The sequence below is a fragment of the Camelina sativa genome, chromosome 13, assembly GCF_030686135.1.
Source record: "Camelina sativa cultivar CO46 ecotype springtype chromosome 13, ASM3068613v1".
NCBI classification, from domain to species: domain Eukaryota; kingdom Viridiplantae; phylum Streptophyta; class Magnoliopsida; order Brassicales; family Brassicaceae; genus Camelina; species Camelina sativa.
Window position 1 is genome coordinate 5,366,292 of NC_141892.1, and position 23,106 is coordinate 5,389,397.

General features: G+C 37.5%; 5 protein-coding genes across 14 annotated transcripts; 2 read left to right on the forward strand and 3 right to left on the reverse strand.

The window, feature by feature from the left end:
- Positions 1-307: 307 nt before the first annotated feature.
- LOC147929227 (uncharacterized) lies at positions 308-4,773 on the reverse strand. Its single transcript, XM_087480534.1, has 5 exons — positions 4,612-4,773; positions 1,660-2,929; positions 1,393-1,563; positions 1,086-1,270; positions 308-952 (listed from the first exon to the last, which is right to left on the reverse strand). The coding sequence occupies exons 1-5, from the start codon at positions 4,771-4,773 to the stop codon at positions 308-310; spliced, it is 2,433 nt and encodes an 810-aa protein (XP_087336660.1).
- A 974-nt stretch (positions 4,774-5,747) lies between these two features.
- LOC104735366 (uncharacterized) lies at positions 5,748-11,295 on the reverse strand. Of its 9 annotated transcripts, none has more exons than XM_087482176.1 (7): positions 11,055-11,288; positions 10,559-10,632; positions 8,421-10,461; positions 8,214-8,258; positions 7,940-8,105; positions 7,718-7,851; positions 5,748-7,633 (listed from the first exon to the last, which is right to left on the reverse strand). In XM_087482176.1, exons 2-7 carry the CDS (start codon positions 10,574-10,576, stop codon positions 6,564-6,566), a joined length of 3,474 nt encoding a protein of 1,157 aa, XP_087338302.1. In that variant the 5' UTR covers positions 10,577-10,632; positions 11,055-11,288; the 3' UTR covers positions 5,748-6,563. The 9 variants fall into 9 exon arrangements, with proteins under 9 accessions (XP_087338302.1, XP_087338300.1, XP_087338301.1 ...); XM_087482174.1 differs by having other exon boundaries at positions 8,214-8,333; XM_087482175.1 differs by having other exon boundaries at positions 8,214-8,333; positions 10,950-11,284.
- Positions 11,296-12,768: 1,473 nt separating this feature from the next.
- On the forward strand, positions 12,769-15,257 carry LOC104735368 (putative BTB/POZ domain-containing protein At5g13600). The gene is made up of 4 exons (XM_010455146.3): positions 12,769-13,129; positions 13,219-13,288; positions 13,377-14,582; positions 14,650-15,257. The coding sequence occupies exons 1-4, from the start codon at positions 13,071-13,073 to the stop codon at positions 15,094-15,096; spliced, it is 1,782 nt and encodes a 593-aa protein (XP_010453448.1). The 5' UTR covers positions 12,769-13,070; the 3' UTR covers positions 15,097-15,257.
- A 2,522-nt stretch (positions 15,258-17,779) lies between these two features.
- Positions 17,780-20,265, forward strand: LOC104737972 (protein RETARDED ROOT GROWTH-LIKE). Its single transcript, XM_087480397.1, has 7 exons — positions 17,780-18,522; positions 18,794-18,902; positions 19,011-19,173; positions 19,265-19,413; positions 19,501-19,652; positions 19,735-19,849; positions 19,952-20,265. The coding sequence occupies exons 1-7, from the start codon at positions 18,122-18,124 to the stop codon at positions 20,078-20,080; spliced, it is 1,218 nt and encodes a 405-aa protein (XP_087336523.1). The 5' UTR covers positions 17,780-18,121; the 3' UTR covers positions 20,081-20,265.
- Positions 20,266-20,659: 394 nt separating this feature from the next.
- LOC104735369 (uncharacterized) lies at positions 20,660-21,974 on the reverse strand. Of its 2 annotated transcripts, none has more exons than XM_010455147.2 (2): positions 21,187-21,974; positions 20,660-21,089 (listed from the first exon to the last, which is right to left on the reverse strand). In XM_010455147.2, the coding sequence occupies exons 1-2, from the start codon at positions 21,912-21,914 to the stop codon at positions 20,852-20,854; spliced, it is 966 nt and encodes a 321-aa protein (XP_010453449.1). In that variant the 5' UTR covers positions 21,915-21,974; the 3' UTR covers positions 20,660-20,851. The 2 variants fall into 2 exon arrangements, with proteins under 2 accessions (XP_010453449.1, XP_087338916.1); XM_087482790.1 differs by having other exon boundaries at positions 20,660-21,114; positions 21,187-21,968.
- Positions 21,975-23,106: the final 1,132 nt, after the last annotated feature.

The window sequence follows — 23,106 nt, forward strand, 5'->3', positions numbered from 1 at the left end:
AAACAAATCAGCCAACTGGGAAACAGTGCTCACATGGTCAATCTCGATCAGTTTCGTCTCAACTAGTTCACAAACAGAGTGGTGTCTAATATCAATGTGTTTAGTTCTAGAGCATTGAGCAAGATTCTTAAAGATGTTTATGGCACTCACATTATCCCAATGAATTAACAGAGTGTCAGAATCCATACCATAGTCAAAAGACATGTGTCGCATCCACAAGGGTTGTGTGCAACAGCTACCTAAGGCAATGCATCAGCCTTAGCTGTCGAAAGAGAGACACTATTTTGCTTCTTGCTGTGCCAAGATATCAGGTTGTTGCCCAAAGGAATCTTTGCTTCTTTACTCCTCCCCCCTTCCCTAATCCAAACCGATGTACCCACTCTTCGGCATAGGTTCTTTGAAAAACAAAAATCCCATCAGACGATTGTTCAACATGAAATCCCAGAAAGTTTGTTAGCTCTCCCACCATACTCATCTCGAACTCCTGTGACATACTTTCCACAAACTGTTCCAAAGGTTGACAAGTGAACCCAAGAAAGATGTCATCAACATAGATCTGAGCAAATATTAGTGTGCTGTCACTGTTAAGAACACACAATGCTTTGTCTACACCCCCACGAGTGTATCCTTGATCCAGAAGAGTCATAGTAAACCTCTCATACGGTGTTCTAGGTGCCTCCTCGAGACCATACATAGCTTTCATCAGCCAATACTCATGCTCAGGCTGTTGTGAGTTCTCAAAGTCTTTTGGTTGTTCAACAAAGACCTGATCTTTGTTTCTCACAATGCATCCACTAGCATCACTCTCACTGTTGAAAAAACACTTTGTTCCTACTATAATGACATTAGCAGGACATTTAGTGAGATTCCACACATTACTCCGCTCAACTTGTTCCAGATCATCTTGCATTGCAACCACCCAAAACTTATCACGAAATGCCTTCATGTGATTCTTTGATTCAAAAAATGAGACCAAAACAATCAAATTGACCAATATCAGAATCCTGAAAGACAGTGTCTGGAACAACGGCCTCTTGTTCCTTCCCAGCCAGCTGTCTAATCTGAATCTGCTATTATCTGGTAACCCCAGCCAGCTGTCTAATCAGAATCTGCTTTTCTCTGGTAACTCTACCCCCCTGAATCGCACCAATAATATCATTAGAGGAGTGATTCTGATGAACCTGAGAAGATGAAGGAAGAACATTCGATGAAGACATGGGGCTGATCGAGTCACCATGGCTTACAGGTTCTTGCTCATGCTTCTCATCATCTGTTATCAGATCCACGTCAATTAGAGTGTAGCAGTGACATCCAAACACATGAGAGTAGCTTATTGTATGAGACTTCCCTTTCCACAACTCATAGGAAGTCTTGTTGGTTCTGATTGAATACACACTAGATTGATGATGTAGCAGGCTGTATGAACAGATTCACCCCAGAACCAATGATGAACCTTATTTCCATGTAACATAGCTTGTGCCATCTCCTGCAATGTTCTGTCCTTCCGCTCCACAACTTCATTCTGCTCGGATGTTCTTGGGACAGAGTATTGACGAATAAGACCTTGATGACCATAGAGTTGATCAGACCTGTCATTCTATAATTCTCCTTCATGATTACCACGAATAGTTAGGATAGAACACTTTTTATTCTTGTTACAGGGACCACTTGTGAAGTGTGAGTCATCCTTCAGCTCATAAGTCCCGTGTGCAGCTTCTTGATTAGCAAGCCCCATTGTTGTGCATATGTTCAGGCAGCCAAGTTCCAGATGCCATGGATCGGTGTCCAATTCAGTGGTTTTGTTGATGTACTGCATTGCCAATTCCCACATGTAACAGTTGTTTCTAGATCTCTTTCCTCTAAGCCGAACAGATCCTTGCTGATCAAATACCTCACACCCCTTCTCGGTAAAAGTGACATTCAAACCTTCATCACACAGCTGACTGACGCTTATCAGGTTTGCCTTCAAACCATCAACCAAGATAACATCCTTTAAGTGTCGTTGAAAGTCACAACAAGTTGTACCCTTTCCTCGAATTATTCCTTTTCTTCCATTATCAACAGTATCTCTCCCACCATTGACAGTCTCTACATGTGATAGAGTGACAAAAGCACCTGTCATATGCCTAGTGCATCCACTATCAAAGTACCACTTCGTCATATCATCCTTTGTTTCTGACCAGACCTCGTCCTCCTTGATATCTTCAGTGGCATTCAGTAGTATTACAGAGTTGTTCAAAGACTCACCCTTGCTATCTTCTTTTCTTCCCTGTGGTATAACAATGGCCTGCATAATCTCTACTAACTGATTAAACTTAACCTCCTCTAAGTTTAGAGATTCGACTACAACAGACCTGTGCGGTTGAATCTTATCTGAAAAACTCCCGAGAAACTTTTTTACCATTGACTCATCAATGTATCTTTTTCCCAAAACTACAGCCCTTTGTGCAATTTCATTCAATCTACTGTTGTAGTTAGCAACAGATTCACTTTCAGTCATGTGAAGTCCCTCAAATTCGGATGCAAGATTATCCAGTCTGGTGTGCCTAACACTGCTTGTGCCTTCGAACAAGGTTACCAGACACTTCCATGCTTCCTTGGCAGCCACACACCCTTGTACTTGGATGAAGATCTCAACTGGCAGAGCATTGAAGATAACTAATAATGCTTGGGAAATATATTTTGATTTAGCTTTTTCCTCAGCTGTCCATCTCGTCTTCTGCTTGGGAACCGAATCACCTTTCTTGTCCTTGACCATAGGAGATGACCAGCCATCCTCCACAGCACTCCAAGCTTCCACATCAATGCTCAAAATGGTCTGCTTCACCATGACTTCCCAGTACCCAAAACTCTCAGAGTCAAGTTTCAGTAGTTTTGATGAGACAACGAAACCCAGTGATTTCTCCATACCCATGCCGCAAGATCTCACCTGTTATAAAGAATATCATAACTTTTATCAGGTGTCTGCTCTGATACCAATTGTAAGGGTATAGAGATGCACACATGCAATAAACCCACTTGGAACCGCGCCAAGCAAACGCTTCTTATTCAATCTTATATAAAAACTCATGTTTCTTACAAGACTTGAAACTAAGCTCACTCTCTTATCTATCTAAAACAACACCCCGTGTAGATTTTAGAGAAACTCACACACTCGCCTTCTAAGCCTTTTTATTAATGCTTGAAGGTAACAAATCTCACAACTTGTAATCTCCGACTGCTACCTTTTTTCCATGCTAGCCCTCGTCTACTTATACTCGCACCAAAGATTTCTAACATAAATTTTTGTGCATCCTAACCAATAAGGAAACAATCTTTTTCGAATATCCTTATTCCCTTATCGAGATATACTCGCAATATCTTTGAGTATATCACGATCGCTTCTTCCTTCCAAATCTATTGGCTTGTCACCTTGTCGAGCAATCTTCCTCCAGCTCAGCACTCCATGCCATGTCAGCTAATCAGACCTCTGGCACTCTCCACAGCATCGTGTCACCGACAGAGCTCTGATGCACTTACACATTGTCCGATTTGAATCAGATGGGTGGTGGTTGAAGATCATTGAGAATGCTACTAGTACAGAGCAAAGTATCAAGAAAGTAGTGAAGGTTCTCGTGAGCTTCATCGTACCGATACAATCAAAACATGAAACCCGACGAAATTAAAACGATAGAAGATCTGATCGAAGCTCTATTACTCAATTTGTATAATAGGCCATAAGAGCAATCAATGGATCAGAATGCGTATAGGAGAAGATCGTCTCCGATCAGAACCACCACCAGCGGTTCACAGTATGTCAACTTCTCCGCACTACTTCCGATGAAGTATCTCAGCTCGGAAAATCGGTATTTTCATACCCCAGCTAAAGGGGTATGTTCGATTCATACACTATGTTTAACATTGTGCAAATCCATACATTAAGTTTAATAAAATTCAAATTCACTGCCCTAACTTGTTAAAAGGTGTTATTACATACATAATTCGTAATGGTGTTAAGAAACCGTCAACAACTGCTTATGTGGACGCCACATATGAACCGACGTCGTTTTGAAAAGCAAAAAAATAACTTTTTTTTGGTTAAAACAAAGTCGTTTCTTCTTTCTTCCTCTTTTCTTAGTTTTCTTTTTTTCCTCTTCTTTCCAGATTTGGGGATTTAACCCAAAACCCTAAAAAAAAATCAAAAAGATAAAGGTTCTAAAAGAAATTTAAAATCCCCAAATCAATTGAACAAAAAAAGAAAGACGATTATGGAATTTCGAAACAGGGTAATGGTAATGAGCAGAGAGAGACGATTGTGCTTCCTCGTTCCGATTACAATCATTGGCTTATTGTAATAGAGCTTTTACAAATGGGGAAAGAAGGAGGAAGAAAAGAGGAATTATGTGTCTAGAATTATAAATCCCAATATTAATAATCTTAGAAACTTTCCATGTCTTGTAACATCATTAACGGAGAAATTAATATCTTTTCTTGTATGGAATTATCAAAACATGGTAAAGAAATTAAATTTTCCGCGTCATGAAATTTTGGTTCATTGGGTTAATTAAGTTATAAGTAGAAACAAAATATGTTTGTACAATGCAAATATGACACTGAGATAACGATTCATACATCTCCTGATTGAAAATCTGATTCATACATCTCCTGATTTTCCAGCGACGACGATGATGACTTATCCTCCTCTGCCGCCGTCTGAAGCAAGTTTCTATCCACCACTATCGTCAATTGAACATCCGCCGTCGTCTCAGCCGCCGTCAATTGAACATCCACCATTATCTGGCACAGCCAATCAACATTTACCCGCCGCCTCCGTCACCCTCCGCCTCGAACATATATCCTCCGCCGTATTATAGTACTTCTCCGCCGAAGCATCAATCGTATATATTATGTTTAAAATTTTTTTAGGGTTTTGGGTTCAATCCCAAAATCGGGAAAGAAGGAGAAAGTAAAGAAAAGTAAGAATAGATGAAGAAAGAAGAAACAACGTCGTTTTAACTAAAAAACGTTATTTTTGTTTCTCAAAACGACGTCGCTTCATATATGGCGTCCACGTAAGCAGTCGTTGACGGTCTATTAACAATGTTATGGCTTATGTATGTAATAACACCTTTTAACGAGTTGGGACAGTGAAATTGAATTTTATTGAAGTTAATATATGGATTTACACAATGTTAAACATGATGTAGGAATCGAACATACCCCCTAAGCTGGGGTGTGAAATTACTGATTTTCCTTGTATCGAAAGAGAGTGAGAAGCAAAGGAAGAAAAGATTAAAAAATGTAACCAATAAACTAGTGACACGTGGCAGAAACCAGTGTCTCGGAAATATTACAATTAAAACTTTATTTTTTATTATATTATTAAAAAAATAAAATACATCCCCACGGGATATGGGATGGGAATGCTCTAAGTCATTATATCAGCCCATCTGGCCGCAGAGCCAAAATCGTCATTTGCAGAAAGAACCCTATGTCAATGACCCACTATAAATACCAGAAGTCACTATCAGGCACAGGATCCGAATTTGGGGCAATTAGAGAGACAAGAGCAATTAACTTTCGTATTAATTGCGCTTAGCACTTTGATTGTAATTTTTGTATCCTCTTACTCCAATTCTACGTTAATAAAAGGACCAATCCTTTCCTCACAACATTCGTATTATTTATATTGTCGAGATCTTGCATCAAGAGAGAGGTACGATGATCATGATTATAAATATGTTCAATCGTGTGTTCATCCACATCAATTTTTATAGAAAACTACTTCATATAAGGTAGACGTTGCCACTGTTCGGTAAACATAATATATATCTATATTAATATTAAAATGGTTAGTGCAGATTACAATGGAGAATAGTCAATTAAGTGGTCATGAATTTGTTCTTGATGGTCGTGAATCTGGTGAGCAAGTCTCGGGTGATTTTGGTTTGTTAAGTCAGAATTCGATTGACTTCTTAGCTACGAATGATGAATTTGAAGAAGAATGTGACATAGCCAATAAAGAGACTTGTTTAAGCCCAAAACCTGCAGGTCTCTCCTGCCTGAAAAGTTGTACGGGTGAAAAGTCTGGACCCCTGTATAACAAAGGGAAATTGTCTCATCTAACACCCTAGTCATTCCACCCCTCATATCTCTTGGACCAGTAACATTCTACCTAAGCCGGCTAAGGCTTTCTGAGTGTAGAAAGCCTGAAAAATTCCCATATGTATTTACACCATCTTGCTTAGGTTGTATATTCCAACTTCAACATGGACGGTAATAAAGTGCAGAGGAGAAGCCGAAATCTGAATCACAGCAGGAAAGGCAACGAAATCTAAGATGATACCACAACATAAGTGCTATATATACACAGCCAAGCAATGGCCAATTTCGAAACTTTAAGCCGATAGTGCAGAGTGTGTCCCTTAGAAACAGTTATTGGAATGTCCAAAATAATCACCACTAACTGGTCAGAGCAGTGGCAATCACAAAACTTCCGTTTGATACCTGAGTCACTATCACTTATATCTTCCTGGTCTGAGAAGGTTTCAAGTAAATTGACTAATCGAGTACTAACCTCTATTCTAAAAACCATCACCACCGAGCTCATCCCCTTGCCAAATTTTACTCTGCTTTGTAGTTTTCTCCTCTTCTATATTCTTAGTTCTTTCAGATGCATTCTCAGCTGAGTTCTTGTTTTCACTATCAGTTTCCATAAAACTCCCTTGTTCTTCACTTTTAATACGAGGGTCCTGTCCGAACCTCACAGCATCAAGGTCATTCTCTACATTACTAGGCGCACAACCATCATTGTTAAAAGATGGTCTAAAAGAGCTGGTAGTATCGTGTCTATAACCAAATCGTCTTCTCTCAGCATTAACATCAATACCAAATCGTTCAGAATGAATCTGACCTTCAAAGAAATCATCACTGTAGTCGACCCTTTCTCGAGGATCCAAGTTTCCATGGTTTCTATATGCAACACGATCACATGGTTTCCTAAATGAGTTGCCATCTCTTCCATAACCTCGACCCCTTGCATAACCTCGGCCCCTTGCATAACCCCGGCCCCTTCCAACATTTGATGGTCTATGTGAGAAAGGTGGAGAATTGTGTCTTCTGACAACCCTATCCCTTGAATAACCAGAATGGTCAGGCGAGCTCATCCTCTCCATTTTATAACCTGAGGGTGATCTCCTATGAGAAAAGTCTGTATTATGCCCACTGAACTCTTCCTGTGATCTGTTCCTAAAAGACGAGGATGGACCATCTGATCGTTCTCTTGATCTAACTGGGGACCGTGAGCGAAATCCAGGATATTCTCGTTTGGGGTTATTTGAAAACTTTGTTTGTCCTCGAGCAAAACAACCATTTCGACCTTGATACGGACGTAAGGGATTCATAAACATTGGTTCTGTGTTGTTGTTGCATTGTAATCCCCTTGTAAATTTTTCACCATCTCTACTAAATCCGTGAAATGCAGATGCATCCTCTTTATTTGTTGGTCCTCTATTATATGAAAAGTTAGGGGTTCTTCTCGTAAAGGAGTGAGAATAAGGTGCTACTTCATCATTCGCAGACCGTCTTCCTCTCTGAAAACTACCCCTAAAGCCACCACCCCGACGAGTGTTTCCATGATTATCAAACTCAAAATCTGCATTCACAAGATGAAAGTCATATTGAGTTCTAGAAAGAATGAGCTTTATCTTCTATAGAAAAAACATAGACATGACTTTACTTTTTGTGTCCTGGTCATGCAGATTGCTTTCTGTGTTATCAGGTAATCTCCTTCTGTCAGGCATGAAATTTAACCTTGGGCTTCTCATGAATTTACCATGGTATCTCTCACGCGAGAACTTGTAGGATTCATCACTAGCAAAGTAAACAATAATTGTAAATTTTAATACACAAAGATCTCAATAAGAATGAGATTGAAAAAAAAAGGTCTCAGAAATATCACCTCCCTCTCATAAGATACTTCGGCGGTTCAAGCGGGAAATTAGGAAATCTATCTCTTTCCATTCGGAGTGGCACAAAGCTGCCTGAAGCATCTAGTTCCTTATTTGGAGATTTACTAGAAACCTGAGCTAAGTTTATAATCCGACTCTGGCTACCATCACTGCACTCTGCAGGAGGATCATTGTCAACAGTAGATATTTCTGCCTTGTATGAAACTGGACTGCTGTTATCTACTATTTCAGGGTTTTCAATCCCGCCTGACACTGTAGACATACCAGACATTCCTTCACCATCCTGAACTATCCGACCTTCGTTTTCACCTGATCCATCAAATACTCTACTTTGAAGTTCTGGAGTATGTCTCTTAGTATGAACTTCAGTGCTTGCCATTTCAACTAATTTCAAACATGACTCATCAGCAGCATATTTCTTAAATTTATTTATAGATGATGAGGTAGAGCATTCTTTAATATGTTTATTACCTGTATTACCAAGAACTGCAGGTTGACTCTCTTTCTCTTCCACACTGCTCGAATTTTGAAAGCCGCCATGGTATGGAACATTAATGTTCCTTTGTTCAGTCTCAGAACCACCACACTCGGCATGTGAAATCTCATTACCTTCACTGAAAAAGGCAGCTGGTCTTTGGACCTCCCTGTCATCGTACAAATTCCTTTTCTCAACTTGCTTCTCTACTACTCTAAATAGATCATGACCACAATCTGATTCAAACCCATAACTGTATAACTGTTCCTCTAGCTTTTTACCAGATGAAATAATCTTTTCTTCATCAGAATGTTCATCAGTTCCACGAGAATTACGAGGGAGTTCTTTAGATATACAGGTCTTGCAATCATCTAGAAATTTCTCTTCAGTCAATGATGTAACATTTACACCTGAAGCATTGAGGTTATGATCTCCATGACCAGAACTTGAACTGGTCGTTTGAACTACACCATGTTTCAGCACTTCGCATAACTTACCATTAGCTGCACTGCTATTCTGGCCTGAATTTTCATTTAGTGTACAGTCAGGATAACTCTGAACGCATGGAATTATTGCCATTCCATTCAAGGACATTGGTGCATTGCTGATACTATTAGAACAAGGTATATATTTATCCTTCCGATATGGCGTAGAACTTGTAGGTAAATCAGGGACCTCACATGATTGCATTATTGGTATATAGGGATGATTCAACGTTTCATCTGTCCTATTGAAAACTTCCGAGTGGGTGAAGGTTTTTGGCTCAGCCTTTACTGATATAGGAGCCACTGGCTTCAAAATGCCAGATGAGGGACTATTTCCTTGACTGAGTCTACTACTAACAATCTCCTGTTTCACTCCTTTATTAGATATCCCGATTGGGAAAACTTGAGCACTCTTAGTGTCCTGCCTAACACTCTCTTCAATGAATTCTGACTTCACAGTCCTAAGGTTTACCGAGTTCACATTTCCAGCAGTCATTGTAGGTCTGGAAAAACTTGTACAAGCAGCTCTTGAATCTGATGTGGTAGCTGATACAGAAGGTAATTTTTCAAGAGGAGGGTATGAACTGAGGCCTAGACTAAGTGAACATGTGGGATTAACCTGATGATCAAACTTCATTAAAGTCTTCACAGGAGATCTAAACTCTACAATTTCCTTCTGTTTATCAGAAACCGGCTTTGCAATAACAGTCGTATCACGACAACTTGATTTCTCTATGACATGAAGGCTTCTGTTACTGTTTAAGAATGCAGCAGTTGTCTTAATTCTATTAGAGCGATCTAGAGGATCTTCCCAAGCATCCATGGTAGTATTCAAATCCCAGTTTGATCTGCTCACACCACTTTGATTGCCAGACTTGGTGGTACAATTAGAAATAGAAACTGTGTTATGAGGGGCACAAACTACTCCCTTGCTTAATGACAAATTCAGTGATGTCGGCTCTTCATTCTCCCAACACGGAGAACTGTTTTTAGTATTACATCCTAGCCGTAAGGAAACAGTATTAGCACCAGAAGATGATTCTGTTTGACTCTCTCCTCTGAGAGTTTCCTTGTCACCTGACTCCCTGACATTGTCATGAGTCTGAAGAACAGTTTTTCCTACTTTAATCCCAGTTTGATCTGAGGTAACAACAAGAGCACCAACAGGAAGCGTTCCCAGAGAACAATGGAGCGAACTGCCAAGAATGTTAGAACTGTTGGAAGGGATATCAAAGCCTGCCAAAGGACTGGAGCGAATTGGAGAATTTGACTTCTCAACTTTCACTCTACTTTGGTCAAAAATTATGTTGCCAATGCTCTTCGCATTACCAGCAATTCCAACAGAAACAGATTGTTGTAACGAAGATGCTAGTTCTCCAATATTTGTCTTGGATGAACCACCAATCAATTTCTGATTTTGATCAGCATGAGATGAATCCAAAGCAACACTAGTAGTAGTATCAGCAGCTTCTTCCATTGCCGGCTGCACTAAGTACTTCCTCTTCTTGATTGGAACATCACTGCAACTCCAAGTAGGTGGTCTGATCCGAGGCTGGAACGAAACAGAGGAAAAAACATCAATCAATATGGGAATTTGTAAAAAAAAAATGTCGGAGAAACAATCATTAGTCTTTAGTCGGAATAAAAACCTCTTGGTTTCCAGACATATCTAAAACGTCTTCACTTGTACTACCTTTTTCCAGGCTAACTTCACCTAACACACCTACAAAGATCAAATGTCAACATTAAGGGTCATTCATCTATTAAAAAAAAAAAAAAGGCAAAAAGTAGAACTCAGATCATAAATCTCACAAAGTATCTCTAAATAAACCCTAATAGACGCAAGCAAGTGAATGGACAAAACAACAACCAACAAAACTGTATGAGAAAAAAAATGAAGTCAACGATTAGAACTATAAAACTAAATCATTTAGTGGAGAAAAATCTTTGATAAAAAAAACAATCCAAAAAAAGTATTGAATCCAAAATACGCAAAAAACAAAGATCGATGCAATAATAATTCCGATGGGAAACACTGACCTAAAAAAATCAAACTGACCAGAGGAAAGAGTACATCAAAAAAATTGAAAGTAAGCAAATCCACCGACAGTTTATAAATTGCAAGTTTAAAGACAGAAGAATTACACAGATTTAAGGAAGAAAGAGAAGAGTTTCGATGGGGAGGAGAGAGAAGAATCTATCAAAAGACGGAAGAGTGATGAAGAGAGAAGTCTGATGGTGATGATGATGCAAGTTTCCAGTAAAGAAACAAAAAAAAAAGTACAGAGTTATTAGCTAAGAAAAATATAGGGATGAGAGAAGCAATAAGAGAGAGAGATGCGAAACAGGGCCACGCAAAGACACAACACAACCCTCTGCAGCCGCTACTTTGCCTTTATATAATAAGATACACTTTGACTCAACCCTTTTTTTTTTCACTCAACCCTTTTTTTTTCTTTTTTTTTACTACACAGAAAAATGAATGTTGATATTATACCAAAAAAAGAATCATATAAAAACGCTTGAAATATGTATAATATGAGTGTATTTTTATAGAAAAATAGAGTTTAATATTTGTAATAAGTCTATTTCTCATTTTCTCTGAATTACATGGACAAGTAAAAGTCGCTCTTTAAAATTTTCAGTGGTTCTTAACAGTTGTGGCCGTTGTCTCAAAATCCTTTTTTTTTTTTTTGGCTAATTAAGAAGAATCAATGTCGAAGCTGTAAATAAAAAACATGAATTAGATTATTGAAAAGTTTTTAGTCTTTGCAAAAAAAAAAAGAATTATTATAAACCGGATTAAAAATTTGCCTAGGTTTTTTCATGTTAATTACCACTAGGTCAATGATAATTGTATTCGTTTTGCTTGCGATGCGTCTCTCTTATATAATGGGCCTTAGACCATCATTAGTGGAGTACCTCTCCTAAGCTACTTTCAAATTAATTAATCATATAATTAATACTAATTTAAGTAAAGCAGTCCTAAGAGTATTTTTGCAAAATCATTTCTTTACTAGAGAATCCAAAGAAATATGCTCAATCTTTTAAATAATAATTTTTTAACATAACAACCAAACTGTTTTTTTTGGTTCTTTACCCAAAATACCAAACTTAAACTAACATAATCAGCAACATTTTCATATTGGGGACCCAATTTGCTGTTTCACATTGCAACAAGATTTGAGTTTTCTTATACACATCCAACACCAACCTAGCACAACGTAATCCTATCATACCAACAGAGAACAATCAAAACAGAGAAGCTTTTTGTTTGTTGCAGCAAAAAAACAGAGCATAGAGAGATTAGAAAAAAGAGTAGAGAAGAAGATGGGAGCTATATCATCTTCTAGATCTAAGATGTGCCAAACCAGCAAAGATTGTTCACTATTCTGCCTAATCATTCTTTTTTCCTTTCTCACACTCTATCTGCAAAGCTTTCATCTTTTGTGAATTTAGCTCCTGACGCATACATTAGGAATAAAACTAGTATTAGTGCTTCAAAGTATCACAACCAAGATCATAGAAACAGAATCAGACTTGGCCAATGTAGACAAGGATACTGAGAATGCACAAGACGATTCACATACACACACAACCAAAATTCAATTAAATTCTCAGCAACTGAACGACATTTCAATAATTGAATTTGAAAAATCACCAGTCAAAAATTACGAGTTAATTTACGTAATGGGCAGCTTTTGACTAGCCTACACACACATTCAAAGAGAGCAACTAAATTGACCAGTCAAATATCTTCTGCATTTATTACTGTGGAATATTGAAATATTGATGAATTTACCAAACGGAGCCCAGATTTTTTACCAGAAATAATAAGTTAAGAGAGGAATGAATGAATGAGAGAGTCAGAGAGGAGGAGGCGTTACAGAAATTATAGGGAAAACGAAAGCTGCAACATTTTAGTGTAAAGTTGTAACAGCCTAACAACAACTGGTTTACAAGCTTCGTCTGTATCTATCTCTCCTTGAGACTCGGTCCCTTCCTCCTACTCCTCCGAGATATTACAATAAACCAAATTAATAAAAAAAAAAAGTTTCCATCATCAAATATGTTATTGAGGTTCCCATGATTTATAACCAACCATTCTGCAACACTCTTTTGTATTTGCGGAAATACCAAAGACTGAACTGAAGAAAGAAGATGGCTTCCTTAAAACTGGGTTCTAAATCTGAAGTCTTCCATCTAAGTGGTCACACATGGTTAGTCCTCTTCTTCTTCGATGGTTTTAATATCATTCAGTACCAAAAACTAAATGTCTCATTTCTGTTTTGTTTTGTAATCTGATCAGGCTTTGCTCGACTGGTCTTAAACCCGATGTAATGATCCAAGTCGAGGAACAAAGCTTCCATCTCCATAAGGTATCTTATATATGTGACCACTATATATTTTCTTTATGAATTTCTCACTCATATGATCACACACTTGCCATGTGTTTTTTATCATCAGTTTCCGTTGTTGTCAAGAAGTGGATATCTAGAAGCTCTATTCGGAAAAGCATCTGAGACAACCTCTGTTGCTCAGCTTCATGACATTCCCGGTGGACCAGATGCGTTCTTGCTTGTGTCCAAGTTCTGTTACGGTGTCATAATTGAGGTCACACCTGAAAACGTTGTGAGTCTCAGATGTGCAGCAGAGTATCTCCAAATGAGTGAAAACTATGGAGATGCTAATCTCATCTATCTCACCGAGAGCTTCCTCAACGATCACGTTTTCGTAAACTGGGAAGATTCTATCAAAGCCTTGGAGAAATCATGTGAACAACCTAAAGTGTTACCTCTTGCTGAAGAACTTCACATTGTCTCTAGGTGCATTGGTTCTTTAGCCATGAAGGCTTGTGCAGAGGACAACACAAGTTTTTTCAACTGGCCAATCTCGCTACCAGAAGGAACCACTAGTACTACTACTACCACCTTCTGGAACGGAATACAAACAAAGAACACGAGCCAGAACTGGTGGATCAACGATGTTTCATCATTCCTCGATCTCCCAATGTACAAAAGGTTCATCAAAACAGTTGAGTCCAGAGGCGTAAAAGCTGATACTATAGCAGCATCTGTCACGCATTACGCCAAACGGAACCTCCCTTTACCCGGCTGTTCTAGGAAGTCTGGTTCTTCTTCAGAGGAAGGTACTAATTATGGAGATGACATGTACTACTCACATGAAGATCAAAGAAGTCTCCTTGAGGAAATCGTGGAACTACTCCCTAACGATAAATGCGTTACATCCACCAAATTCTTGCTCAGGCTTCTTAGGACATCCATGGTTCTGCACGCCAGTCATGTCACTCAGGATATTCTGGAGAAGAAAATTGGTGAGCAGTTAGACAAAGCTGCTCTAGAGGATCTGCTAATACCAAACATGGGATACTCTGCTGAGACACTTTATGATATCGACTCTGTCCAGCGGATTCTTGATCACTTTATGTTGATGTTGGATTCGAGTATCGTCGAGGAGAAGCAGGTTATGGGAGAATCTTATCCTCTAAAGTCCATCACAAAGGTTGCTAGTCTGATAGACGGCTACTTAGCACAGGTAGCATCAGATGAGAACTTGAAGCTATCCAAATTCCAAGCACTTGGTGCTCTAGTCCCGGAAGATGTGAGGCCAATGGATGACGGTATCTACCGCGCAATCGATATATACATTAAGGTAAAGTAAACAACCTATAGTTTTGTTATGTTTTGAGTTCCAAAGTTATTAACTATTAGCTATACAGGCTCATCCATGGCTGACAGAGTCAGAGAGAGAGCAACTATGTCTGCTGATGAATTGCCAGAAACTGTCACTGGAGGCATGCACACACGCAGCACAAAACGAGCGTCTACCATTGCGTGTCATAGTACAAGTATTGTTCTTTGAACAGATGCGGCTTCGGACATCTATAGCAGGATGGTTATTCGGGTCGGAAGACAACAATGACTCAAGCGGGGCGTTAGAAGGAAACAAGAACGGGAACGCAAATATGGTGATCCACGGGATGAGAGAGCGCGTTTACGAGCTTGAAAAAGAGTGCATGAGCATGAAGCAAGATCTTGACAAACTCGGTAAGACAAAAGAAGGACGCAACTTCTTCTCAAAGATATTCGGATTGAGGTCTAAGACTAAGACTTCACCTTGCGGCAAAGGAGGTGACGATCTAATGGTTCCTGAAACCAAGAACTGATTAGAGAAGAAAGAGCAATAACTAATAACGATATTACATGATGATCCTTACTCTTTAGGCACTTTGTTCCCTTTTTGTTCTTGAATTTACATGTTTTAGACCCTTTCGAAGTCGTAGGACTATTGGAGACATTCTTAAACTAATAGGATCTTTATCATAAGCACTTATTAGGGTTTGAATAATTGCAATGGATAATGCATACTAGCTAATCCCATTGAAAAGTGAAAACCTTAAATTTCTTCAGCACCCAAGGGCACAACTAATAATATGAAAGGTCGAAACTGAATGAAGATGATATTTTAGCAAAAAAATTCCACCCCACAACCATGTTGTGTTGTATCTCTTTTTTATTTTTGTGTAATTGTGTTTGCATATGTAATTTCAAAGTAAGTTTAACAGAAGGAAAAAACACTACAAATACAACTGTGTTCTACTTTGAAGATTAACTAGATAACTAGCAAACACAATTATTTGTGTTTGGAACTGTTAGATTAGACCCTTTATCTAAAAACAAGAAATGGACTTCAAAGTCCTGAGCATTTGTTGGATAGCAAAAGAAAGAGTAGCCGATATAGAGTCGTTAGTCAGTGTGTAATATTAGATGCGTAATTAATAAAGCAAACATTGCTAATATAATAATGAAGTAGTGAAGTACAATGATATTGAGGGACTAGGCAATTGTGTGTGCGTGTGATGGTGGTTTCAAGGGTATACTGACGGCGGAGAGGCGGGGAGTTTATGGGTAGTGCCAGAGATGGAAACGACGACGGAGAGGTTATGGAGAGGGCATAGAGAGGCCAGCTTGCTCCGTTACAAAGAGAAACGACAAAACTGTCTTTTCTCTAAGCGGATTCGATATCAAGTTCGTGTAAAATCAAGTACTCAACGCTGAGAAACGTCCTCGTATTTAAAAAAAGTAAGCTTTTTTCACACACATTATCTCGGATTTGAGTGTGGTCTTGTTGATAGAGAACCGGTTATATATATATATAGAAATAAGGATTTGTTGTCTTGTTGATAGAGAACCGGTTTATGCGTGGAATTGTTGGTTTTAATCATCAGTCATTGGTGTTTGTATCTTTTTCAAGGGCCGGTTTGTGAAGAGAGACGATTGTGGACATACTAGTCTACTGAGATAACCAATTTTGCAACTTTTTAAGAAGAGGTTAGGGCTCAACCGGAGAAAACCGAGATTTGAAGATAATGTTGGTCTGTATAGGGGTCTTGACCAGCTCGGTTATGCAAAGATTTCGGTTTTGTTTGGCCACTCTCTTTTTTTTTTGAGTTTGGCCACTCTCTTATTATTAGAAAGTTAACTAATTTCATCAGAACAATAATGATACGTTATAATGAGTTGAGCATACTAGTTGTTCCTTGTTGTTTTAACTTTTCTTCAGCATATTAAAACACATTCTGTATTAACAAAAAAAAAAAAAAAAAAAAACTAAAAGAGTGAAATAATTTTAAAACAGTAAAAATTAAGTTATAAGAAAAAAATATAATATAATAAAACGCTATCGAGATAAATCGTCCGTTACATAAAAAATAAAAATAAAAAATGCTTTTTTTTAATTATCACAACGGCTATATTACTGCCATGCGTATGGTTTCTCTTTTTGTACTCTTTTTTTTTTTTTGCTTCTGAAGATGGTGAATGAACAAAAAAACCAAGGAAAGCTACCGTGGGATTGCTCGACAACTGTAATGTCGATGATGGATAGCATGGGGCACCTAATGGGAACTGATCTAGGGAGAAATTCACAAGATGCCGTCGAACATATGATCTTTATCAGAATCATTCTGTGTTTGTCTGTGTTATTATTATGTATTATTACGCCGACAACTGTAAATGCGCGGATTATTGTATAATAGAAATATATTAATTAATTTAAATTTATTTAATAACCATATAAAAAAACTTAACAAATTAATATAAATATCATTAACATTTTTTACACTTTTATTTATTCAAATCATAAAATATCAAATATATAACTTATTTAAATATAATCATAAATACATTATACATATCTCTTAAAGTTATTTATTTTTTATTGTTCAACTTTGATAATAATTTTCATTAGTATTTTTAAGCATATGAGGTAATAAAATATTATTAATAATAAAAACGGAATTTTACTATGTGATTTAAGTATATAATTTAAGTTTTTCATATAAACTAACACATAACCTAAAGTATTTAATAATTAAAAGATAAACTATTTTGAAAGTAAAAAATACATATTTCCTATAAAATCATATGAAGTGCATTCAAATTTTTAAAATATGATTCCCAAAGATTTTTTTTTAAATATATATATTTTATATTTCCCTTAGTTTTTTTTTATATATTTCCCTTAGTTTAAGATATATTGCTAGATTTAGTTATAATTTTTAATTCTTGTAATAAAAAGCTAGATAGAAAATAAAAAATCATTTTGTTTTTTATATTGAAAAATATTTAAATGAAAATGAATGGAGGAGAAAAAGTCAATTCACAATTTATGTAATTTCAGTTATAATTTAATAGTAAAGAATGAATTTAAAGTATACATTACTGTATATAATAAAATATGTTGTTTAATTAAAAATAAATATTAAATGTCAAATAGACCAATAAGGAGAGAGTGAAATATTACTTTTTTTATGTATATATGACTATTTGGAAACACTCTTAAACCATATGATCTTTATCAGAATCACTTACTAGGGTTTGAATAATTGGAATGATGGATAATGCATACTAATCCTATTGAAAAGTGAAAACCTTAAATTTCTTCAGCTAAAACAGCTCGGCCAAATATACTATAGACCTAAGGCCCAAAACTAGGTTACCGGAAATTCTCAGTTGCCGTTTTTCTTTAAGCTTGCTGTCGTTAGCCTTCATTAGATAGCACGTTGTTAGTTCATAAAATAAGTAAACGGCACGCATTTACCTCAGTACTAAAAAAAGTACAAATTCTGCAATCTTTTCCAGTCGACGCCGGCTTGTTCATCAATCAATTCGCCGTCCTGTAAAGCAAAAATGATGCGTTCCATTGACGTCTACGTCAAAACCATAGCTCCTCCGGTCCGTTCAATTCTGTTCTCGATCTTTACCTCTAAGCAGAAACCGCCGTCGCTTTCGCTTCCGTTGCACTTCTCTTTGCGGTCGTTTTCCGATACTCCCTCTCGATGTTTCTCCAATGTCCTACCGATCTCCAATTCTCCGGTTTACGGGATTGGAACGATACGAAACCTCGGTTATCACTTCACTGCGAGGGCTATCTCTTCGTCTTCATCGACGACTGCCTCCGTCGCTTTGGTTCAGCCGCAGCAGACACAGCAGCAGCAGACTGAGAATCTAACGGTGGTTGATGATGAGAATCGTGGAGGCTTACAGGAGCATCTTTCTATTCCTGTACGAGCTTATTTCTTCTCCACTAGGTATTAATACTCTTTCCCCCAAAATGTTGTTTAATGTGTGAAGGTGATGCTGTTTATGTCATGGTGGGAATCAGGATCGTATTAGGAATATGATAATCTAATCCTCCATTGATTAGTGATGAGTGGATTTCATAGTTGAACCCTTTGTATATGTTGGTTCACGATCGAAGCTTAGAGAAAAGTGTGATGATGTATTTGCCAATGTCGTGTGTTTATTAAATTTTGTGAAGTGATGATTGGAATACTTCGTGGATGTAATTTTTGTTTTCAGCGTTGATTTGAAAAGCTTAATTGAGCATAACAAGCAGAACTTCATCCCACCTACCTCGCGAATGACTAACTATGCTGTTCTTAAGTTCGGCAATCATTCTGATCCCACTGTAAGTTGGAGCTTTAACTCTTTATTGAGTTTTATGAAGCTGGACAATAGTATATTTTTATATTGTGAAATGTTGATTGTTCTTATGGATTGAGATGTGATTTTGCAGGGTACTAATGCTGGATGTATAAGTGGGAGTGAGTGTATTTACATGGTAGTGTATCAGTATGGATCGATTGTGTTATTTAATGTACGGGAGCACGAGGTTGATGAGTATCTTAAAGTGGTGGAGAGGCATGCTTATGGTTTGCTTCCTGAAATGAGAAAAGATGGTGAGTTTCACTTTTTTTTTGTTTGCTGTGTGCTGTTCGAAACTTCTGCTGTGGTGCTTAGTTTTTTATGTTTGGTTCTGTAAAACTGCAGAGTATGAAGTAAGAGAGGATCCAAATCTGAACAAATGGATGGAGGGAGGACTGGATGTTATCATGTTGCAGTTCTTGAATATTGATGGGATCAGAACCATTGGCAGTGTTCTGGGGCTTAGTATTGCTCTCGATTACTACGAAGGGCAGGTAACCATATCAAATCCATACACATATTTTGGATTGTGAAGAATGAAAAAGAAATAACCGTGGGTGAGCGCAATCTGTTTCTGTTAGGTTGATGGTATAGTAGCAGAATTTACTGACATAAACCGTCGGTTGGAGAAAACAGGAACGTTTACAATGACTAGGAAAAAGCTGTTCCAGTTAGTTGGAAGGGCTAATTCTAATCTGGCTGATGTGATTCTGAAGCTTGGTCTGTTTGAGAGGTAAAGAAGTCGAGAATGGATAGCCTGTCTTGACTAGTTTTGTAGATAGTTGTGACTGACTTTAGTTTTGGGAAAATTTCAGGTCAGATATAGCTTGGAAGGATGCGAAATATGGTCAGATATGGGAGTATCTCAGAGATGAATTTGAACTGACACAGAGATTTGGAAACCTTGATTATAAGCTGAAGTTTGTAGAGGTATTATTATCATCTTACACTATCTCTTTCTCATGATCGATCTTAGTCATTTTGTGTCGAAACTAGTACTTATTGGTGATTTGGTTTATGTGAAATTTGCAGCACAACATTCGTTTCCTTCAAGAAATACTTCAGAACAGGAAATCAACTTTCCTGGAGTGGCTAATCATTATACTGATTAGTGCAGAGATCGCGATTTCTATGTATAACTTGGCTCACACATCCTTGTGATTGTCTGCTGCCATATCTTAAGCATATTCATATTCATATTCTTTATTATGGTTAGAAGTTACAACTCTTCTTCACGATGTAAAGTGATAACATAGCTCATAAACAACAAATGAGTTTAGGAGTTAGGATTAAGTTTGTTACAGACTCCACCGATCTCCCTCTGCGTTTATGCGCCTGCTTCTTTATTGCTTCTCTCCAGTCCAACCAGACTTTTTTCTTTTTTTTTTTTTTTTTGTCTCCAGTGCAACGAGACTGACTTCTTTATGCATATAAAATCATTTTTGTCGCAGTTGCAAGTCCCTTCTCTCACTTTAATTTCAGTTTAGTGTTGTTATATCAATTAAAGTTTTAATCTAAAAACTACTAGTAAGTAAAATGTGTTTGCATAAGACAAATAGTTAACAATGATTTATCTCAGACGCAAGAAGCCAAGAAGTTTCTTTTTCAAATGATATTTTAGTGTTTCATTTGTTCTGAACATATTAAAAAAAATCTTAGAAATAAAAACAAAAGATATAGAGAAATGTTTTAAAAGTAAAATAACGAGTTATAGCATAAACAAAAAGAAGAAAAAATGTAGAGAAAATGAAAGATATAATCAAAGGTGACGACGAAATAAAGAGACCATGCAAAATAGCTTCGACTTGTGAGAAGTCACCGATACAACATAATAGCGAATACGAAATAAAGTTCCAAGGCATTGATAAAGGTACACACACAACTGGTCCGCAAGATCAAACAAGAAGCATGCATTATGATATAAGAAAAAAACTAGAGAGACACTCCATTGGATGGGGCACCATTATTAATGGTCATCATGGAGGATCTAGGGATGTATTTTCGAGCCCAAACATGTTTTCCATTAATGATGTATTTGGTCCTGGTTACCTCATCGCTTGCAATCTCCGGTATCATGGCGGCAGAATGTAACACCATCTTTGCATACAGCGCCTGCTCATTCCCTTCTCCTGCTGGCATGATTATCGCTTCTATTATCTCCCCAAATCTCCTTCAACCCTCCAAACACATATACACTATACCATTTAAGCACTATCAACTATATATCTATATAAATGCATAGCTCAAATATAATATGGATTCAATACCTGGTGAAATAGGCATGCACTTCTGCTTCAGTGATTGGGTATCCTCTAGAAAATGTGAGGAAGACAGTCCTTACGTCTTCCCTAGATTGCTCATCCTCAGAGAATATTGCACCAACATTGCTTGTTCTTGCTGTTTCTTGTTGTTCACTTAAGAACTGGCTGCTTGATTCAGGCCTACGAACAGCCCTGTTGATACTCAACTGCTTCATCATCTCTATCGCCTTTTCCTTCTCTAGAATCTCCTTATTATTCATCTCAGCTCGCACGCATATATCCTCAAAAGCTGGGTAACAGATGCTGTTTAAATGCTTCTTCATCGCAAGGAGAATGTTTTCGCGGTTCTGGTGGATGACTTCGAGAGTAAAGTACCCTCCAGACATTCGCGTGATCAAAGGTATGGTAGAGGAGTTGATGTTCATCCCGGTGCTGGCGACAAACGATGAGAAAGTGTTGTAGGACAAGCAACTCAGACACATCATGACTTCGTCAGCCACGGAGTTGGTGAAATAGTCCGGTAAAGAGACAAGATTCACGATTAGGTGCATGAGGATCCGGAGACCACTTTTCTCGAGATAGAGGAGAAAGCTCATGACCTGAAGAGACTGGCTAATGTCTCGCCTTAGACGTACGACAAGACGGGTGAAAAGGGCTCTGTCAGACTTGTGGAAAGCATTGAACTCCTCTCGCGTCACGGACACTAAGGGTGAAGATGAGGATGCGGAAGCCATTGATAGTATTCTTGGCTATGCGGAAATGAGTTTATTGGGTTGATAAGTGTGATGATGACTGAAGAATTGATATATAGAGGAGATTAAAAGAGAGTGTTTAATAAAAGGAATCTACTGAAATATGGAGAAATATATTTCTGGTCACACATTATATTCTTTATAATTCTATAGAGACATGAACCAACTGTATATTCTCTAATTTTTCTTTATATGTAATCTCCATACCTTTTTTACAATTGTTGGGATAAACACCAACGTCACACATCGCAAGATTAGAAAAGAAGTTTCTGATATATAAGTCAAGTACGACTCCAATTAGTACGAGGCCTTTGAGGACGGAACCCAATACAAATATTTGTGCAGGATTGACCATTTGGGCCCAAAACAGACAATATCATAATAATAAGAGAGTTGGTTTGGACTTAAAAAATCCAACAATTGGTATCAGAGACTATGTTGAAATAAGTGTACTTAGAAAGTGGGTATGAGCTAATGGTCGGTATGAGAGAAGCCCTTCAATGTGACACAATAAGAATGATACCTCAAGAATACCTCGCGAATAAGGGATACCGAGTCAATGGTGACAAGATTTCGCTGAGGGGGAGACATAAGGTTCGTGGTGCTTGGTTTGAGGGGGAATGTTGTTGGGATATAAACCAACATCGCACATTAGAAGTTTAGAAAAGAAGTTTCTAATATATAAGTCAAGTCCAACTTTACTACTAGTATGATACATTTTTGGAAAGAACTTAATAACAAATAAGTGTGGGCTTTACCACATCTTGGTCCCAAAATTCATAATAATAAACCTATCATAATAATAAACCTAACATGTCAGGTTTAGTAATTTCATTTTTTTATCTTATTTTGTTTTCTGTCTACTCGTTAATCTTGTATTATTGTTTTCAATTCATTAATAGTTTATATATATGGTTTACATACATGACCCTCCTATCAAACAATTTCTTTTCTCATGTCATTGTGACTGTACATGTGTGATCTCCATCACCATACTCATGGCTACTATTAATTTCTTGCGAGTAAAGTAAGGACTAGGAACTTATTATTGTCTCTTGTTACTAATTTGGTACCACTGTCGATGTAGTCAGTGACCTCCTCCCCTTCTTTGATTAGTAAAATCCATTGCGCATAACTTTTTTTAACCTTCCAATTTAATTAAGGAAGATGTGTA

Bases quoted from the DNA above. Each gene is read 5' to 3' on its own strand.
- LOC147929227 (XM_087480534.1), bottom strand. From the start codon at position 4,773: ATGGTGGATGTTCAATTGACGGCGGCTGAGACGACGGCGGATGTTCAA. The intron at 1,564-1,659 runs GTAACAAGAATA...ATGGTCATCAAG, and splicing joins ACACTTCACAAGTGGTCCCT to GTCTTATTCGTCAATACTCT. The intron at 953-1,085 runs GTTACCAGATAA...TTTGAATCAAAG, and splicing joins TGATTAGACAGCTGGCTGGG to AATCACATGAAGGCATTTCG.
- LOC104735366 (XM_087482170.1), bottom strand. The intron at 7,852-7,939 runs GTGATATTTCTG...TTACTTTGCTAG, and splicing joins AAGTATCTTATGAGAGGGAG to TGATGAATCCTACAAGTTCT. The intron at 7,634-7,717 runs GTAAAGTCATGT...TTGTGAATGCAG, and splicing joins GCATGACCAGGACACAAAAA to ATTTTGAGTTTGATAATCAT.
- LOC104735368 (XM_010455146.3), top strand. From the start codon at position 13,071: ATGGCTTCCTTAAAACTGGGTTCTAAATCTGAAGTCTTCCATCTAAGT. The intron at 13,130-13,218 runs GTTAGTCCTCTT...TAATCTGATCAG, and splicing joins CATCTAAGTGGTCACACATG to GCTTTGCTCGACTGGTCTTA. The intron at 13,289-13,376 runs GTATCTTATATA...TTTTATCATCAG, and splicing joins AAAGCTTCCATCTCCATAAG to TTTCCGTTGTTGTCAAGAAG.
- LOC104737972 (XM_087480397.1), top strand. From the start codon at position 18,122: ATGATGCGTTCCATTGACGTCTACGTCAAAACCATAGCTCCTCCGGTC. The intron at 18,523-18,793 runs GTATTAATACTC...TTTTGTTTTCAG, and splicing joins GCTTATTTCTTCTCCACTAG to CGTTGATTTGAAAAGCTTAA. The intron at 18,903-19,010 runs GTAAGTTGGAGC...GTGATTTTGCAG, and splicing joins GCAATCATTCTGATCCCACT to GGTACTAATGCTGGATGTAT.
- LOC104735369 (XM_010455147.2), bottom strand. From the start codon at position 21,914: ATGGCTTCCGCATCCTCATCTTCACCCTTAGTGTCCGTGACGCGAGAG. The intron at 21,090-21,186 runs GTATTGAATCCA...GGAGGGTTGAAG, and splicing joins GTGCATGCCTATTTCACCAG to GAGATTTGGGGAGATAATAG.